General features: G+C 45.8%; 1 protein-coding gene across 1 annotated transcript in view; it reads right to left on the bottom strand.

The window, feature by feature from the left end:
* Positions 1–752: 752 nt before the first annotated feature.
* LOC309978073 (anosmin-1-like) overlaps positions 753–15,673 on the bottom strand; it is a gene marked incomplete at its 5' end in the record, with an annotated part of 198,369 nt that continues 183,448 nt past the window's right edge. The window contains 5 exons of the mRNA XM_082864422.1: positions 753–874; positions 2,018–2,159; positions 3,240–3,460; positions 4,198–4,369; positions 5,583–5,677. Coding sequence (XP_082720548.1) covers positions 819–874; positions 2,018–2,159; positions 3,240–3,460; positions 4,198–4,369; positions 5,583–5,677 — 686 coding nt within the window. The 3' untranslated portion in view covers positions 753–818. The remainder of the gene's footprint in view (positions 875–2,017; positions 2,160–3,239; positions 3,461–4,197; positions 4,370–5,582; positions 5,678–15,673) is intronic.

Consider the following 15,673-nt stretch of genomic DNA (forward strand, 5'->3'; position numbering starts at 1 on the left):
TTAAGGAAAAGCATAAATAGCGTATCAGGGAAATCTCTCACAGTACAGGATGAAATGTTAAAAAGCATCCCCAGAAAAGACTTTTAGTTTCTCCAAGGCAGACTCTGGATAGCAGCATAAGGCACTGACTCCTTTCCGCTGTGGATGTCTTCCCTAAACCCTCATTGACAGGCTGCGCTCTTCTTTGCCTTTGTAGGAAATGAAGCTTAGGTGCTGGAAGTGGGAACATTTTAAGTCTAAATTAATTGGCATATTTCAGGTCACAAGTTTTCAGCTAAAAAATCACGTGATAAAAAATCATCTTAAGAAGTATTTGAATAAATAGGGCCAAAAAACCGTATAGTCTTCAGTCGATTTTGCAAACCAAACCAATAATTTAATTTTAAAATGTTTATTGAGTACCGTGACGCTTACTATGTGTACGCTTAGCATGCTTATTACGTGTATAAACTGTGTATTTGTTACGCCGGTTTCTCTTGAGAATTTGCCGCTCTAAATTCAGGGAAGTCTCAGGTCTGCAGTAATTCACTTGAGATCATAGCTAAACCATGTATGGAAACAGATTTTGCAGTGAAACAGGCCTGGCCTTCGTGTTCTCTCCATTCTCACAGGAAACTGTGTCCACGTCCACCGTCTCACCACTTGTCCCTGGTGTCCAGGCGCGTCCAAGACAGACAGAAGCGTTTAGTGCAGTAAAGTTAGATGGGGCGGGAGGTCCTATGGGAAAGGCCTGGTGCCCCCGTAAGCGGGCGCGGCCGGTCCTCGAAGGTCTGCGAGCTTACACGCTCGCTGGGGGTTCAGACATCTCCGGGAACAGGTCAGTATCTTTCTGGAGGCTTGTAATGGTGTGAATGACGGTGTTTCAGGTGGGGTCCTAGGGAGGCAGAACAGACACATCAGTCGGTCGTGGCGCTTTCCCCGGCTGGCTGAACGGACAGTAGGAACGCGCTGACTGCGGTGAACGCCTTGGCCCCGGGCCCGCACTCCCTCCCGTCCAGGTCCCTCCTCTCCCAGCTCTGAACGTGCAGATAGACAGACACTCACTCTCCCTCTCTCCTCTCTGCCTTCCCCCCATGCTTTGGTTCCCTCCCTAACGCCAAAAAATCACAAGAGAAAGAAGACAAGCCCCTTTCTTTAGGCTCACAATTATGTAAGCCAAAATCCTTTGCATTTCCTCAAGAAAGTTTAAAACTTAACCCATGCTCTCATTACACAGAATTGCAGTGGAGGCACATGGGGACCGCATTCACCCTTGTAAGCGTAAGGGGCCATCGAGCTCTTCCACGTGATGGTTTTTTCCTTTAAATTCAAAGTGCAGAAAGCTATTGGGGGGCAAATTTGATCCATCATTTTTTAAAAAACAAGTAAAACTAGAACGACTTCTCAGTTTTCTTAACACATAAACTTAAAAAGCCATGTCAAAGGTTTAAGCTAGAAAAGCAAGGTGCGTAATTTAAAAACCAACAAGAGGCTCACTGTTTTGAAACAACACGTGACAATTATTTTTAACGTAGCAGTAAGTCAAGTAGATTGATTTGGGTCATGTTATGAAGAAAATTCATGTAATAGATTATAGTAACAATATATGTAATAAGAAAAGCTCCGTAGCCAAATACTATTTGCTATTTTGTCATATTTGAACATCTTAATTTAAAAAACAAAAATTCAGATTGATATGAGACGAGAGATTTTTTTCCCTCCCATGTGTATCTGTGGTTAAAAGACAAGGAGAAAGCATGCATCATGTAGGGAAAAAAATGGAAGTATGGAAAAGGAAGTAACGGAAAGGAAGGCAGGGAGGGAGGGGGGAGGGAGGAGGGAGCAGGGCCAGGAAGCGTGTAAGGTGGGCTGCGGGCAGCAGGCGTGGCCGCCAGGAAGAGCACATACAAAGGCCTGGAAGAAGTTCAGGTTCAGAGAATTCCCTATCCGTAGGAATCTGCAGTGATCTGTTGATTTTCGTTTTTTCAGCAAGACTTTCTCTGTGTCCCCAAAGCTGGCGGGGGCCCCCGGCACTCACTGTGCACAGCCGAGGGTGGGAGGTCGGGGGTCCGGAAGGTCCTGATGGTGGCGGGTCCCTCCCCGCCCGCTGTCAGCACCTGCACCTCCAGACGGTAGAGGGTGGCCGGCCGCAGACCTGGCACCGTGAGCACGGAGCGATCCTGAGGGGGCACAGGAGAGGACGCGCCCGTTAGGCACCTCTTGACCACAAAGCCACACGACGGACTCTCTCATTCTCTGCCCATTTCCTCCCGCCCGCACGCCCGCGATCACCGTGTAAACGCAGGTGCGGTTGCTTTGACACCCCAGCGTGGTCGGTCGAACGTCTGTGCCTGTTTGCTAGAGTCCTGCCCTGCCGGGCAGCCTCGGCAGTGAGAGCCCAGCTCTTGGCAGCCGGGGCCAGTCTCGGGGCTCACCCCTGGGACCGCATTTTGTATTCCTCAACCCAAGACTTTCCCATGGTTTTAAAGTTTTCATCTGCACATCTTGTGGTGTGAATTCTTCATAATCCACATTACCGTAAGCGAGCCAACTGTGTTCCTTAAGATGCAGTATCTATCTATCGTCAATGCCCATAGCCAACAGTGTTTATTTTTATGCCAACACATTTTTCTCAAAACTCAATAAAGCCTAATATATACACACATAGAAAAATTACTTTCCAATTCCATGGAATTCTTCCTTCCAGGATTTAAGGGTTTTTTTGTTTGCTTTTTCTTTTTCTTTTTGGAGCAGGAGTTGGATATTCTAAGGGCATTTTTAGAGCTGGGAAAAGCCTGTACATGGCTTTTTTTTCAAGCCAAGGAATCAGTGGCCTGGAAGACAGGCCAACTCGTTATGGGCTCTGGCCAGATTTGAAGTGGGGAAACGGAGAGAAAGAAGAAGGTTCTCTTAGCCATTTTCCCCCAAATTTAACCCTTCAAACAGGGCCTGTCCACTTGGGCCAGAGGGACACAGGCTTCACAAAGGAGAATAAAATGGTTACACCGCGGGCATCCCGTGTCGACAGGAGACGTGGGTTGAAGAGGGGCTCTAGTAATCACAGTTCATCTAGACGACTGTTCACGGCGACACTTGTGTGGTGTCTTTCAGTACCTGCGAAATAATACGCTCGGGAGAAGCCAACGCACACACGCGGCTCAACAACTGGCCCCAGCGTGATGGGACGTGGGTGCCGACAGTGAGTAACTCCCCTGCGGGGCGGGTACCGGCCCGAGGGCCCGGGAGGGAGGGGCACCCACCGCCGGGAGGATCTGGGACTGCAGGATGAGGCTGTTGGGAAGGCCGTTCTGCCTGCTCTCGGTCGTGACCTCGGCCCACGTCACGTGGAAGCCAGTCACGGGCCGCTGGACGGTGGCCTTGCTCAGCTGCCAGGAGAAGCGCCCCGTGACGTTCGTGTCCTGGACCACGAAGGAGGCCGACAGGTTCTCGGGTTTGGCTTGCACTTTGGAATGAACGTGACCTGGAGCAGCGGGAAGAGGAAGGCCGGGTCAGGGGATGGAGAGCGCGAGAGGGGCCCTAGGCGGCAGGTACGTCCCGTGGGGTTCGGCCGGCCGCCTCGGGAGCGCGGGGTCAGACAGTCGCCCTGGCGAGCTGTGCAGAGGCAGCCTCAGCCCTGCACCTTCGTGCCACGTGCTTCTGCCCCCTTGGGCACTACGTTGAGAGTCCTGCTTTGGGGGTGGAAGACAGAGGAAGAATGTTGGGATCTGGCGGGGCCTGGCCACTTAGAGAACAGGAGAGACTGCAGTGAGACGGGTGATATTCAAGGTACTACAAGAGTCGTCGGAAGTTGCTAGAAGGCACCCAGGGGTCTGCGTCTGAGAATAGCTGCCCCTGTTTTAGGAGAGGCTTGGGAAGGTAAAGACGGGGCGTTCGGAAAGCGTGTCGAGGTGACGCCCACGGCAGAGGGCCGGGATAAAGTGAAATCATTTACATAAAGTGCGCCAAAGGACAAGCAGTACACAGACCCTCGGCTTCATTTCTAAAGGGCTGACACGCCAAAGGCTGTCCGCCAGAGCTGCTGCAATGAGGATGTAATGCGTGCCTTCATACGTATGTTACCTCCCAACTGGGCCGTCACGCTGCAGTCTAGAAAGGGGGATACTTTGGGTTTGTAGGCTCTTGTGAAATGCGGTCTGGAAATGTGTACAGAGTTGCTGACATCACAGCCGCAACCTTGGAAGTTCGCGTGAGACGTACCTGCGTCGCCGGGGCAGCTGACATGCTTGTGGCTTTTGCCCTCCAGAGCGGAGCACGGTGGGGTCGTAAAGAAAACGGTTTCTGCTTTCAAGCGGCCCTTTGGCCGTGTGGGTTGGACGGTCACCTTGTATTTGCAGGAAAATGCCAGATCTTGAAGAATCATGTAATTTTCCTAGAGAGAGAGAGAGAATACGCTAACAGTAAATCTCACAAGGGTACGAAATTGGCAGAAGAGGAAATCCTACCTCCACCAAGGCTGTCTTCCTACATATGGGACGTGTGCACCACGGCTTTCATAAAAAGTGCAAAGGAGACAGGGGCCCTGCTTTCATTTATTACAACTGTGAGAGGCTCCCATGGGGTGGGACACAGGCTCCAGAACCCGACAGGACGGCAGCGCTTCCACGTCAAAACAGCCGACTTGCAGCCCTCACGAGCAGGCTCGGGGAGCTGGCAGCAGCGGGGCGAGGTGGGAGGCCACGCAGTGGGTAACGCTGTAGACAGACACCTAAGTTGTTAATACAAAAAAAGCTTAACTCGGGCTTCTCTGAGACACAGGCGTGCTTTAGCTGTGAGTGTTTCCTTACGGAAAGGAAGACATTCTTGAGCTGTGTATTGCCTCCCCTGCTGGGAGGGCTGTGATTGCTGCCGGCCGGAACTTTGCGGTGAAACAGGATTACGAAAACCAGACTCAACTGCGGGCGGAGTGAGAGGCTGAGGGTATAACGTCACGCTAACGGGAGAGCTGACACGGACGGGCCTAACGAGCTTGTGCGAGGTTTCTTCGCCTTTGGGTGTTGGGTGTGCGTGCCCATTCTAGGGTGTAGTTGTCAGGGCTTCGTGTACATGTACGAGAGCTGCAGCAGGAGCATCTCTGGGACCCTTAAAGGCAGAACATCACAGGACGGGCCGTATCTTTCATTACCTGGACGAGTTGGTGGAAGTTAGGGATGCAGCAAAGGCGATGCTGAATGATAGTGTCGTATAGAAATTCCCTGGGGGAAATGAGACCTTTTAGGTCATTGTGCCGAGTCAAAATCCAGAAGACAATTCAGAGCTTTCGTGCAATTAAGATGAGACGCCCAGAGGCTGGCAGCGTTTCCCCTGTGTCCTGGGAGCTCCCTGCAAGCTGTGTCCTGAATGTCTGCATCTCAGGGCCCGCCCTGTGCTGACCGATGACGTGTGAGGTTGTGAAGGGCCGAGAGATGAGTGAACAGGTGACCCTGTGTCTCCCGCTCCCACCTGGTCATGGGTCCCTTAGGGAGCCCCGTGAGGATGAGTTACCCACTGGACACACGGCCTGCACCTCTCTCTGTCCAGCTTTGTCCCCCGATCAGGTGAGTCTAGAAGCCGTTCAGAATCCGGCATTTCGGCCACCTCCTCACCTGGGTCACGCCCGAGGATGCCTCCGCCCCGGCGGATTCGTTGTGGGCACAGACTTCCGGAAACCACTGCACATGATACCGACTGACACCGGGATCTGTAAAGTCAACACCAATCAGCAAAGAAGAGCAGTCTGCAAGTCACAGTGCACGCAGCCCCAAGTCCTGAAAGCACGACAGACCAGGAAGGAAGGACAGAGTCCTGCAGGTGATCCAGAATTGCGTACACCAGCCAGAGGAGGTGGGTCTCCCAAAACTCTGACTAGAGTCAGGGGGAAAAAGCAATAAGCCATCAAAGGAAAAGCGAATTGCAACAGGAGGACCACACAGAAAAAAATAATTAGAAAAGTCATAGCAAAATGACTCCACAGAGGTCTTGAGAATAACCTCGCCACGGTGTCCACAGTCATAAATCCCCCAACGAAGGGTAGCACTCAGCAGCCGTTCTCTTATTTCCTAGGCTCTCAGAGAGACTCGTCTCAAGTCTCTGAATCCTACATTTTTCTGACGAAGCTGATGGAGAGGCTGTCAAGCCCAGGCAGGAACAAAGGCCTTTCCCTCAACTTGAAGACCTGGCCCTTCAGATGTGCTCCATCTCGAGCCTTGCTGTGACAGGGCCCCCTCATCAGAGGATACAGGGTGAACAGCCTCCCGGTGCCTTAACGGTAAGTGCATCCTTGCAGTGCGTGTGTGCGATCGCTACGGAAACGAGGCCTGCTCTCAAAGCCAGCCCAGCATACGGGCTCCTTAAACGTTCCCACTTCCAGCTGGAGCAGCGCGTTTTCTGCACGTGTCTTTACTTTGGCCGAGCGAGTGGAAAAAAAGACACCGTGATGAGAAGCCGGTCACTGAGTGTGGGAAAGGAGGTCCGGGCCATCCTGGGCTTAATAATCGCCCCAGTGTGTCCCCGGGTGTGAAAGGCATCGCTTCCCTGGGTGATTAGCATCTCGTCCGAATGCTCACGCCAAGTGTTTGATGGAGGTTTTCCGAGGGGAAAACTCTTGGATGAAATCGGGTGGTTCTGGTGGGAACTTGCTCTGAGCACTTTGGAACGAGAAAAGAACTTTCAATCTGAGAAAATAAACAGCAAGTGGGCACCAATGGTGTTTAGCTAAAAGGGGAACCCTCTGACTAGAGGTTTTTAACTCTTTACATGGCAGACATCAAGGGCTTTTTTTTAAGAAAAGAATTGCACGTTATACATTAAGGCTGAAGTCAGTCATTGAGTGAATTCAAATCCTTTCTTTCAACAAGTGGTGCTGCTCTAGGCATCGTAGTGAAATAACCTCCCAGGAGCGAGCAGCTGCTCTCACGCCTCTTAAATCCTAAGGGGGCTGGACAAGTAAGAAAGTGCATGAGTCAGGTCTCGGGTCGGAGGGAGATGAGCCTACAGCTGACCACGGAGGGCGAGAGAGGTACGGCGTCCCGACAGAGGGTTGCGACTGTCACTAAAACGCTGGCGCAGCTCACAGAGGAGCTGACCTCGCAGGGGAACCTGGAAGGAGGTTGGCACTGGGCCTGGTCGGTGTGGATAACGGGGGGCAGGGCACCGTCCCCCACACCTGTCTGCCACGACGAAAGCTTCTGTATGTGGTGACCCCTCGTCACCACATTGCTGCTGCAGCTGAGGAATCAAATTCTTAAATCACTGAAATCAATTTAAAATTCAGCTGCTCCACGGGGCTCGTGGCTCCCACATCTGACAGAGTAGCAAGTTCCAAAGTCGGGCACACAGCAGGGCTGGCATTCCCTGGTCCGGAGCAGCCGGGGCTGGACTCCAGTTTGCTGCACTCCAGTGCTGTGACGTGTGATTGATACCCGTGGCTCCAGGTCTCCTAAGAACCCCACACACAGCTGACAGCATAATTGTGTTTCCATAAGAGGATGCACCGAGCGACACGTCGGAGCCCTCAGCTCTCAACGCCGCCCTGCCCGAGTCCACGCCTCCTCTGGGTCTGCCACCTCCGGGAAGAATTTCACCCAAGCCCAAGGCTTTCCAAGACGGCTCTGCGTTTCTACCTTCACCGGAGTTCCCAGCTTCCTGTCCCATGTAGATGCTTTTCAAACTCAGCGCTTCTAAAACCACACCCTTGATCCCTGCCCTCAGTTGCCCTTGCGTTCAGCTTGCCTCTTATTTAATCACGCCTTTTTGTTTTCTGTATCTGATGTTCTGACATCTTGCAGCCTTGCGGACCCTGCCGGGACGGCCCTCGCAGGGTGGCCGCTGCCCCGTGCAGACCAGCCGACCCAGAGCCCCTCCCCAGCACCTCCTCTGTGGGGCCCTCACACTCTGGGCCACCACCCTCGTCACCCCAGGGCCAGGTAGGTGGGGACAGCCCCTGAGCCAGAGCCAATCCTAACTAGCTAATCCTGAGACCATCTTGCCCTTTCCTACTCGCCAGAGGAAAGGCTTCTGAGCACAGTTTCCTGCTTCCTGACTGACCCTGGTGCCTCCCCACGTGGCCCGAGTGGTGTGAGGCTCCACGTCCTGGGAGCCGTGAGTAACAAACTACCTTCTCAGTGGCCGTTGTCTCTGTTGCCTTCACCAGACCCGAATAAAACCCACTCCTTTAAGACATGATTAAAATGAACAGGCTGTCTTTTAAGCAGTCCTTCATGGCACTTTTTCAGACACATACACAGCAGTCCGCACTCTTCCAAGCTTAATCAAAAACTGGCATGCGTTTCTCATGCAGGTCTACACAATCGGTTCTCGTTATTCACACAAGTGAGGGTTTAGAAAATCACCGTGAATGCAGAATTAGCAAATCTGGGATGGCTGTTTCTTGGAGAAATACAGCGTTAGTTTCCCCGTGAGCTTCTGGTCACCACATTTTTGCCAGCCAGTCAATACATAATCTTATTTTATGTGTGTTTTTCTTTTTTAAAAACTTATTTAATAAAGTCATAATTAACTGTAATATTTCTTTACTTAAAAAACTCTAGTTGAAATTATTTTCATGATCCTGGGTAGCAGGACAGTAAACTTCTTTTGCTTTCAGCCTCACAATAACGCCTCCACTGTACTTTTTTTTTAATCCATCACCATCTCAAAAACGACAAATTTAGACACTTTTTTTTACCTTTTCGGAACTTCATCACACACTACCAAGGTGACTAGCACCTCCCAGGCAGCCTCATGTATCAATCAGCAAAGGCAGCACTCCACCACTATGCTCGGGGCCACTTTAACCAGGACAAATCTCCAACAAAAAGCAAGGAAATGCAACACAACAGACCAGAAACCCACGGCGCTAAACAGACCGGGCAGAGGATGTGTCGCCAGCTTGAGAGTGGAAACGAGAGGGCGGCGTCCCCTCAGCTTCAGGTGGGAACGTGTATGTGGGGCGACTCAAGCCCATCGCCACTCCCCGTACGAGCACCCCCACAAAGGACCACACAAGCGCCCCCCGGGACTGGTCAGGGGTTACAAATAAACCTTAGTGACTACACGAGTCTTCAAATACACACTCTGTGAGCATCCACTGTGTCTCCTTTCATTTTAAAATCAGTAGCATAAGGTAGCTTTTTTTTTTTCTTTCGGTACGCGGGCCTCTCACTGTTGTGGCCTCTCCCGTTGCGGAGCACAGGCTCAGCGGCCACGGCTCACGGGCCCAGCCGCTCTGCGGCATGTGGGATCTTCCCGGACCGGGGCACGAACCCGTGTTCCCTGCATCGGCAGGCGGACTCTCAACCACTGCGCCACCACGGAAGCCCCCTCCCTCTTCCTAAACCCCTTGCCCGCCTCAGTTTCTGTCTCAAATCTCCCCGTGTTCTCCAGCTCCTCTGGGCACTCACTTGCACTGTCCCCTGCTGCATCGCCCCTCTTTGTGCTGAAACTGGAGTTCCTTCACGCCCGGTCCTGGTCCCTCTTCTCTCTAGGGGATCCCACCCTTATTTAAGAACTTATTTTTAAAGTCTATGTTATTCTGGTCCAAGTACTACTTTACAACTGTACAGTGTTTTACCTACAATAGTTGCTTACAGACACCTGTTTGCAGTGACTTTGCTTAGTTGTAAATAATACTGTTAGCTTGTTTCCAGATAAATATTCCGGTGAATTACTAGTAAATAAGCAACCAAGTAACCAAGAAGCAAGCCAGGGAGAAAAGTGCTTCTGACTCATCCTTATTGTGAATAAACAGAGACTAAAAAAGTAAAAGAAAAGATCAAAGAAACTAAAAAGCTGGTTCTTTGCAAAGATAAACAAAGTTGATAAACCTTTAGCCAGACTCATCAGGAAGAGAAAGGGAGAGGGCTCAGATCAATAGAATTAGAAATGAAAGAGGAGAAGTTATAACCAACCCCAGAGAAATAGAATCCTAAGAGACTACTACAAGCAACTATATGCCAATAAAACAGACAACCTAGAAGAAATGGACACACTCCTAGAGAGGTACAGTCTCCCAAGACTGAACCAGGAAGAAATAGGAAATATGAACAGACCAATTACCAGTACTGGTAATTGAAACTGTGATTAAAAAACTCCCAACAGCCAGAGTCCAGGACCAGATGGCTTCACAGGCAAATTCTGTCAAACATTTAGAGAAGAGTTAATACCTGTGCTTCTGAAACCATTCCAAAAAACGGCAGAGGAAGGAACACATCCGAATTAATTCTGTGAGGCCACCATCACCCTGATACCAAAACCGGCCAAAGATGCCACAAAAAAAGAAAATTATAGGCCAGTACCTTTGATGAACATAGATGCAAAAATCCTCAACAAAATACTAGCGAACCGAATCCAACAGTATATTAAATGGATCATACACCATGATCAAGTGGGATTTATCCCAGGGATGCAGGGATTTTTCAATATCCTCAAATCAATCAGTGTGATACACCATATTAACAAACTGAAGAGTAAAAACCATATGATCATCTCAATTGACGCAGAAAAAGCTTTTGATAAAATTCAACATCAATTTCTGACGAAAACTCTCCAGAAAGTGGGCACAGAGGGAACCTACCTCAACATAATGAAGACCATATATGACAAAACCACAGCTAACATCATACTCAACGGTGAAAAGCTGAAAGCATTTCCTCCAAGGTCAGGAACAAGACAAGGATGCCCACTCTTGCCACTTTTATTCAACATAGTTTTGGAAGTCCTAGCAACGGCAATCAGAGAAGAAAGGGAATCCAGATTGGAAAGGAAGATGTAAAACTGTCACTGCTTGCATATGACATGATACCATACATAAAAAAAGCCCTTAAGATACTACCAGAATACTACTAGAGCTCATCGATGAATTCAGTAAAGTTGCAGGATACAAACTTAATATACAGAAATTTGTTGCATTTCTACACACTACAACAAACTATCAGAAAGAGAGATTAAGGAAACAGTCCCATTTACCATTGCATCAAAAAGAATAAAATACCATTCATACTCTGGTTTCTCTTCAGATCATACAAATCTTTTGCCTTTTACTAAAGATTTCAATGGAGAGGGGGAAAGAAAAATAAGAATAAGATACCTAGGAATAAACCTACCTGAAGAGGCAAAAGACCTGTACTCCAAAAGCTATAGGATGCTGATGAAAGAAACTGAAGCTGACAGAGATGGACAGTTATACCATATTGTTGGACTGGAAGAATCAATATTGTTATAATAACCATACTACCCAAGGCAATCTACAGATTCAATGCAATCCCTATCAAATTACCAATGGCATTTTTCAAAGAACTAGACCAAAACATTTAAAAATGTCTGTGAAACACAAAGGACCTCAACATAGGCACAACAATCTTGAGAAAGAAGAACAGAGCTGGAGAAATCACAGCTCCCTGACTTCAGACTATACTACAAAGCTACAGTAAATACTAAGGTACTGGCAGAAAAACAGAAATATAGATCAATGGAACAGGATAGAAAGTCCAGAAATAAACCCACACACTTATGGTCAATTAATCTATGACAAAGGAGGCAAGAATATACACTGGAGAGAAGACAGTCTCTTCAATAAGTGGTGCTGGGAAAACTGACCAGCTACATGTAAAAGAAGGAAATTAGAACATTCTCTAACACGATACACAAAAATAAACTCAAAGTGGCTTAAAGACTAAAATATAAGTCATGACAGCATAAAACTCCTAGGATAGAGTATTGGCAAAATATTCCCTTACATAAATCGTACAAACGTTTTCTTACGTCAGTCTCCCAAGGCAATAGAAATAAAAGCAAAAATAAACAAATGGGACCTATTCAAAATTACAAGCTTTTGCACAGAAAGGAAACCATAAACAAAATAAAAAGATACCCTATGCAATGGGAGAAAATATTTGCAAATGATGCAATCAACAAGGGTTTAATTTCCAAAATATACAAACAGCTCGTAGAGTTTAATAACAAGAAAACAATCCAATCCAAAAATGGGCAGAAGACCTAAATAGACATTTCTCCAAAGAAGACATACAGATGGTCAATAGGCACATGAAAAGGTGCTCATTATCGCTAATGATTAGAGAAACGCAAATCAAAACTACAGTGACGTACCACCTCACACCAGTCAGAATGGCGATCATTAAAAAGTCTACAAATAATAAATGCTGGAGAAGATGTGGAGAAAAGTGAATCCTCCTACACTGTTGGTGGGAATGTAAACTGGTGCAGCCACTATGGAGAACAGTATGGAGTTTCCTCAAAAAAGTAAAAATAGCACTACCATATGATCCACCAATCCCAGTCCTGGGCATATATCCAGACAAAACTATAATTTAAAAAGATACATGCACCCCTGTGTTCGTAGCAGCACTACTTACACTAGCCAAGACATGGAAGCAACCTAAGTGTCCATCAACAGATGAATGGATAAAGAAGATGTGGTACAAATATACAATGGAATATTACTCAGCCATAAAAAAGAATGAAGTAATGCCATTTGCAGCAACATGGATGGACCTAGAGATTGTCATACTAAGTGAAGCAGGTCAGACAGAGAAAGACAAATATCATGATGTCACTTATATGTGAATGTAAAAAAAAATTATAAAAATAAAATTACTTACAAAAAGAAACAGACTCACAGACTTAGAAAAGAAACTTATGATTACCAGAGGGCAAAGGGGGTGGGGGAGGGATAAATTAGGAGTTTGGGATTAGCAGATACAAATGACTGTATATAAAGTAGATAAACAACAACGTCCTACTTTATAGCACAGGGAACTATATTCAATATATTCTAATAACCTATAATGGAAAAGGATGTGAAAAAGAATAGACATATATATGTAATACTGAATCACTTTGCTGTATACCTGAAACTAACACAACATTGTAAATCAACTAATACTTCAATAAAAAGTTCTTTGTTTTGGGGGAAAAAAGAGGGAAAGAAAAATGAAAGGACATTGATGCCCTACACTAGCTGCTTACAACAATAATCAAATCTGGGTAAAAGGTAGAGAAAGATGAAACAGTGTAACTCCTAGGAGATAAGGAGAGTATCTTTGTGACCCTGGCATAAGCAAAGATTTCTTAAACAAAGAGCGGTAAGCCTCAAGGAAACAAAGTGATGAACTGATAATCTCTAAAAGTAAGAACTATTAAGAATGTGAAAAAAATAAAAGTAGAAAATACTAAGATGAAACCAGCAGATGACTCATATACTCCACCTATAAAGGACTCTTGCAGGACAGGCTGGCTAAACAGTTGAAAAGTGCTTTGAAAAACAGGAGCTCCACTGCCAGTAAACTTATGAAAAGGTGTTCAACGCCTGGATGACCAGAAGAATGCACATTCAAACGGCACTGAGCCATCACGTCACACGTACCGGAAAGGCTCAACTGAGAAAGACAGAACATGCCTCATGGGGGAAAGCATGTGGGGCAGTGGGGACCATCTTACCCTCCTGGTGGGAATGTGCATTGGTCCAGCCACTTTGGAAATTCTCAGCATCTTCTAAAGGTCATCATCCTCTATGACCTAAGAATCCCACCCTCTGTGGGGGAATAGGCACACATGTGCATCAACAGACATGTATTCATAGGCTCTTCACAGCAGGGCCATTCTGAATAGCCCATGCCTGGAACAAACCAAATCTCCATCAACTGCTGAAAAGATCTGGACAAACCAAATCTCCATCAACTGCTGTACCAGGGACGACTATGCAGTGATATAAATGGATGAATCACTGCTTCCTGCAACAGGATGGACGGGTTTCCCACATGCAGTGTTCACTGTGAGAAGACTGATGCAAACTGTATGATTCCATCTGTATACATTCAAATACATGTAAAACAAATCTTCAATTTTAGAAGTCAGGAAATGGTGGTTACTGTTCTGTGCTTAAGATTTTGCACCTCCCATGTGTGTACATTTTCATTTCCTTACATGAGGTATGTACATTTCCAGTATTATATTAATATGTTTTATTAATATGTCATATTGACATGCAATTCTAATTTGAAATTGATAAATACAGTCATCCTTTGGTACCCACTGGAGAGTGGGGATTGGATCCACACCCTGGATACCAAATTCCAGGCTGCTCGAGTCCCACAGTTAGCCCTTCGTATCTGTGGGTATCTGCACGCTTGGATTCAACCAACTGCCAATCTTAAACATTGCACAAAATCCACAGTTGGTTGAATTCGCAGATACAGAACCCACTGATGTGGAGGGCTTGGCTGTACAATAGATCAAATAAATTTTATAATTTAATATTAACTTAAAACTATCATTAAATGTCATAATATGGATATATTAACATATAATTTTAATTTAATAATTAATATTCAATAAATAAAATTTAAATTAACATATGATAGTAATAAAACATTAACATGATTGGTAATGTTATTTTAGCTAGAGAATGAATTTCAGCAGCTTGGAAGAAAATTCTGGAACAAGAAGAGCTCCAACACCAATATCCCCAATGGCTCGTGAGCCGATACCCTGAATAAAATAGCACTTCAGAAAAATAAGAATTTTAAAAACAATTCTTGAAACAATCTATTGTATTTTGCTTAAAATAGAGTTTATGTCTTAAAATGCACAGAAGTGATAAATATAAAAATGTATGTCAAGTAACTCTAAAAATACTATTCTAAGAGTACAGAAAACAAGGAAACAAAAGGAATTTATCCCAAAGATAAAGAGAAAAAAGAATCTATTCTAAGGGTGACTGTTCATTGCAGTACTGATTATAAGATGGAAATTCTGAAGGCAGCTAAATGTGTGACTGTAGTGGAATCATTATGGCATAATATCTATCAAGGCAGCCATTTAAAAATGTTATTAAAAATACCAACAATATAGAATGCAAATTAGTATTTTATGAAAATGTGCTTTACAAACACACACATATACATATAAAACAACTGAGTGAGAGAAACAGAGGTATAGGAGACTTCTGAAAGAAAATCCAGTAAAATGCTATTTCTATGAAATGATACCGAGAAGAGAATCGGCTCTTTTATTCTATTTTCCAAATTATTTGCATTATAGGTCTTCTAATTTAGAACAAGAATCTACAGTGCAAAATAATGACCGTCTCAAGTGTTTGGGACACAAGATCAACCTTCTTAGGAAAGACATGAAGACAGGTTAATATCCCTGAAATGATCAAATGTAAGCAGCAGATTTCAGTATGGGATACAGATTCCTGGGAATCAGAGGCAACCCATTCAGACTTCAGAAGAGCAAGGCATTTAATAATAATTTTTTAAAAAGCATGTGTTTTGTTCAGCTACCGTTTCCTTAATATCAATAGTGTGGCTCGACGGTGACGTTTGCACGAGCACCCTTACATCACAGCGCTCTTCAATGCAAACAACAAATATAAAACTCTTAGAGGAAAACATAGGCAGAACACTCTCTGACATAAATCCCAGCAAAATCATTTTGATCCACCTCCTAGATTAATGAAAATAAAAACAAAAATAAACAAATGGGACCTAATGAAACTTAAAAGCTTTTGCACAGTAAAGGAAACCATAAACAAAATGAAAAGACAACCTACGGAATGGAAGAAAATATTTGCAAACGATGTGACTGACGAGGCATTAATCTCTAAAATATACAGACAATTCACACAGCTCAATATCATGAAAACAAACAACCCAGTGAAAAAAATGGGCAGAAAACC

Source organism: Leucopleurus acutus (assembly GCF_964270905.1).
Source record: "Leucopleurus acutus genome assembly, chromosome: X".
In the NCBI taxonomy this organism is placed as follows: domain Eukaryota; kingdom Metazoa; phylum Chordata; class Mammalia; order Artiodactyla; family Delphinidae; genus Leucopleurus; species Leucopleurus acutus.